This window comes from Lipotes vexillifer, unplaced genomic scaffold (assembly GCF_000442215.2).
Source record: "Lipotes vexillifer unplaced genomic scaffold, Lipotes_vexillifer_v1.1 scaffold977, whole genome shotgun sequence".
NCBI lineage: Eukaryota > Metazoa > Chordata > Mammalia > Artiodactyla > Lipotidae > Lipotes > Lipotes vexillifer.
Window position 1 is genome coordinate 799,965 of NW_006783088.1, and position 4,411 is coordinate 804,375.

Genomic DNA, 4,411 nt, shown 5'->3' on the forward strand with positions numbered 1-4,411 from the left:
CAAACTACCAAGACTGAATCAGGAAGAAATAGAAAATATGAACAGACCAATCACAAACACTGAAATTGAAACTGTGATTAAAAATCTTCCAACAAACAAAAGCCCAGGACCAGATGGCTTCACAGGCGAATTCTATCAAACATTTAGAGAAGAGCTAACACCTATCCTTCTCAAACTCTTCCAAAATATAGCAGAGGGAGGAACACTCCCAAACTCATTCTACGAGGCCACCATCACCTTGATACCAAAACCAGACAAGGATGTCACAAAGAAAGAAAACTACAGGCCAATATCACTGATGAACATAGATGCAAAAATCCTCAACAAAATACTAGCAAACAGAATCCAACAGCACATTAAAAGGATCATACACCATGATCAAGTGGGGTTTATTCCAGGAATGCAAGGATTCTTCAATATACGCAAATCTATCAATGTGATTAACCATATTAACAAATTGAAGGAGAAAAACCATATGATCATCTCAATAGATGCAGAGAAAGCTTTTGACAAAATTCAACACCCATTTATGATAAAAACCCTGCAGAAAGTAGGTGTAGAGGGAACTTTCCTCAATATAATAAAGGCCGTATATGACAAGCCCACAGCCAACATCATCCTCAATGGCGAAAAACTGAAAGCATTTCCACTAAGGTCAGGAACAAGACAAGGTTGCCCACTCTCACCACTCTTATTCAACATAGTTTTGGAAGTTTTAGCCACAGCAATCAGAGAAGAAAAGGAAATAAAAGGAATCCAAATCGGAAAAGAAGAAGTAAAGCTGTCACTGTTTGCAGATGACATGATACTATACATAGAGAATCCTAAAGATGCTACCAGAAAACTACTAGAGCTAATCAATGAATTTGGTAAAGTAGCAGGATACAAAATTAATGCACAGAAATCTCTGGCATTCCTATATACTAACGATGAAAAATCTGAAAGTGAAATCAAGAAAACACTCCCATTTACCATTGCAACAAAAAGAATAAAATATCTAGGAATAAACCTACCTAAGGAGACAAAAGACCTGTATGCAGAAAATTATAAGACACTGATGAAAGAAATTAAAGATGATACAAACAGATGGAGAGATATACCATGTTCTTGGATTGGAAGAATCAACATTGTGAAAATGACTCTACTCCCCAAAGCAATCTATAGATTCAATGCAATCCCTATCAAACTACCACTGGCATTTTTCACAGAACTAGAACAAAAAATTTCACAATTTGTATGGAAACACAAAAGACCCCGAATAGCCAAAGCAATCTTGAGAACAAAAAATGGAGCTGGAGGAATCAGGCTGCCTGACTTCAGACTATACTACAAAGCTACAGTAATCAAGACAGTATGGTACTGGCACAAAAACAGAAAGATAGATCAATGGAATAGGATAGAAAGCCCAGAGATAAACCCATGCACATATGGTCACCTTATCTTTGATAAAGGTGGCAGGAATATACAGTGGAGAAAGGACAGCCCCTTCAATAAGTGGTGCTGGGAAAACTGGACAGGTACATGTAAAAGTATGAGATTAGATCACTCCCTAACACCATACACAAAAATAAGCTCAAAATGGATTAAAGACCTAAATGTAAGGCCAGAAACTATCAAACTCTTAGAGGAAAACATAGGCAGAACACTCTATGACATAAATCACAGCAAGATCCTTCTTGACCCATCTCCTAGAGTAATGGAGATAAAAACAAAAATAAACAAATGGGACCTAATGAAACTTCAAAGCTTTTGCACAGCAAAGGAAACCATAAACAAGACCAAAAGACAGCTCGCAGAATGGGAGAAAATATTTGCAAATGAAGCAACTGACAAAGGATTAATCTCCAAAATTCATAAGCAGCTCATTCAGCTCAATAACAAAAGAACAAACAACCCAATCCAAAAATGTGCAGAAGACCTAAATAGACATTTCTCCAAAGAAGATATACAGACTGCCAACAAACTCATTAAAGAATGCTCAACTTCATTAATCATTAGAGAAATGCAAATCAAAACTACAATGAGATATCATCTTACACCAGTCAGAATGGCCATCATTAAAAACTCTAGAAACAATAAATGCTGTAGAGGTGTGGAGAAAAGGGAACCCTCTTGCACTGTTGGTGGGAATGTAAATTGATACAGCCACTGTGGGGAACAGTATGGAGGTTCCTTAAAAAACTACAAATAGAACTACCATATGACCCAGCAACCCCACTACTGGGCATATACCCTGAGAAAACCATAATTCAAAAAGAGTCATGTACCACAATGTTCATTGCAGCTCTATTTACAATAGCCCTGAGATGGAAACAACCTAAGTGTCCATCATCGGATGAATGGATAAAGAAGATATGGTACATATATACAATGGAATATTACTCAGCCATAAAAAGAAACCAAATTGAGCTATTTGTAATGAGGTGGATAGACCTAGAGTCTGTCATACAGAGTGAAGTAAGTCAGAAAGAGAAGGACAAATACCGTATGCTAACACATATATATGGAATTTAAGAAAAAAAATGTCATGAAGAACCTAGGGGTAAGACAGGAATAAAGACACAGACCTACTAGAGAATGGTCTTGAGGATATGGGGAGGGGGAAGAGTAAGCTGTGACAAAATGAGAGAGAGGCACGGACATATATACACTACCAAAAGTAATGTAGATAGCTAGTGGGAAGAAGCAGCATAGCACAGGGAGATCAGCTCAGTGCTTTGTGACCGCCTGGAGGGGTGGGATAGGGAGGGTGGGAGGGAGGGAGTCGTAAGAGGGAAGAGATATGGGAACATATGTATATGTACAACTGATTCACTTTGTTGTAAAGCAGAAACAACACACCACTGTAAAGCAATTATACTCCAATAAAGACGTAAAAAAAAAAGAATATTGTTTCAATAGAATGGAGGTGGAAATAGTTGAGGCTATGGTGCAGTAGACTGAGGATAGGATGGGAGATGATGTAGATGATAACTGTAAGGGTAGAAGGAGGGATATTCATAGAGCATAAGGGTCTATTAGGGTGGGAGAAAACCTTTTGAGAGTTTTGGGGAAAGGATGGGTAAATTAAGCATGCTTGTGGACACATGGGTTAAGAGCAAGTAAGAGAAGGTAGGAAGGATGGGACTAATTGCTACAGTAAAGATCTCACAAGAGTAAGTAGGGTAGAGATTGGATCAACGGTATAGATGGAGGGGGTGGGAAAAGATGAGGGCAAGGTCCGAGCTAGGAAGGCAGAAGGCAGCCTGAATTTAGATGGAGTGGCTGATGTGACATTAACATCAGGTGGCCCCAAGCTTAGTAAAGAAGACGATGTCATCCGCGGAGAGTGCAGATACCTCAGTGGGGCTGAGGACTCAAGAGAAGCTCGGGAAATTCTGGGGAAATTGATGGATGGAAATGAGTCAGGAGTCTTAGAGCACGGGTTTCAATTATGCTGTTAATCAGTGGCGTGGCTTTAGGCTGATCACTTCATCTCTATGAACCTGTTTATTCCTCGATAAAATTATATATTTACAAGATAACACATAGTTATACAGTGTTCAGTATTCTAAGTACTTTACATCTGTTCACTTAATTCTCACAACAATCCCATAATGAGAAAGAGAGGAATGGAGAGGCTAAGTGACTTGTCCGAGCCATCCAGGCAGTGGTGGGAGAGCTGGGGTTTGAACCCGTGCATCTAGCTCTAGGGACTGTACTTATCACCTCTGAGCCATTGTGTCTTGGGTACCTTAACACCTAGTGATCTCTTAAGTCTTAAAAGGTGCTGACATCCCATGTGTCCATAAAACTAACTTTTTTAGATGGACTGGTAGCTTCACTCTTCTTGTAACCCTCGCAGGAAAGGCTTGCAATGGCCGCAAGGTGGCAGCATTAACTCAGAGATACCTGGCCTTGAACTAACCCCGAAGTCAGAATTGGCCCGTTTCTTCCCCTTTATTTTTCTCAAACCCCAAAGTATACTTTTTTGAAGGTGAAGTCACAGCTTGATCTTGTGAGGAGCCCAACGGTGAAGGAGCCACAGAAGTCAAAGCAGAAGTATCCCCATAGGAATGAAGAACCTTTGAGAGGGAAGAGGAAGAAGATAAATCCAGGAGCACAAGGAAATGATGAGTTATCCGTTTAGTAAGCAGTGGATTCTGGGTCTTTCATTCGCCAAGAGCCAGTACTATTCCATTTTACCATGTTAATAGTCTTCATTTTAAGCAGTTTAATTTTTTTAGAATATTAAACGCAGATAAAGGAGAGTACTAAATTATTTTATAGAGTCAGATGTTTTGGCTAGATTGTCACAGTTGTTAGATGTTGGACCTACAAGGTGAAGTTTTCTCTTTCCTTCTCTCTCTTTCCTTTCTCCCCCTTCCCTCTTCTCTTCCCTTTTTCTTTTTCTCCCCCTCCCCCTCCCCCT

The 4,411-nt window shown here is 39.6% G+C and overlaps 1 protein-coding gene across 1 annotated transcript in view; it reads left to right on the forward strand.

The window, feature by feature from the left end:
* The first annotated feature begins 3,188 nt into the window (after positions 1 to 3,188).
* LOC103074052 (olfactory receptor 1444-like) overlaps positions 3,189 to 4,411 on the forward strand; it is a 10,064-nt gene continuing 8,841 nt past the window's right edge. Inside the window, 1 exon segment of the mRNA XM_082931015.1 lies at positions 3,189 to 3,410. Coding sequence (XP_082787141.1) covers positions 3,189 to 3,410 — 222 coding nt within the window.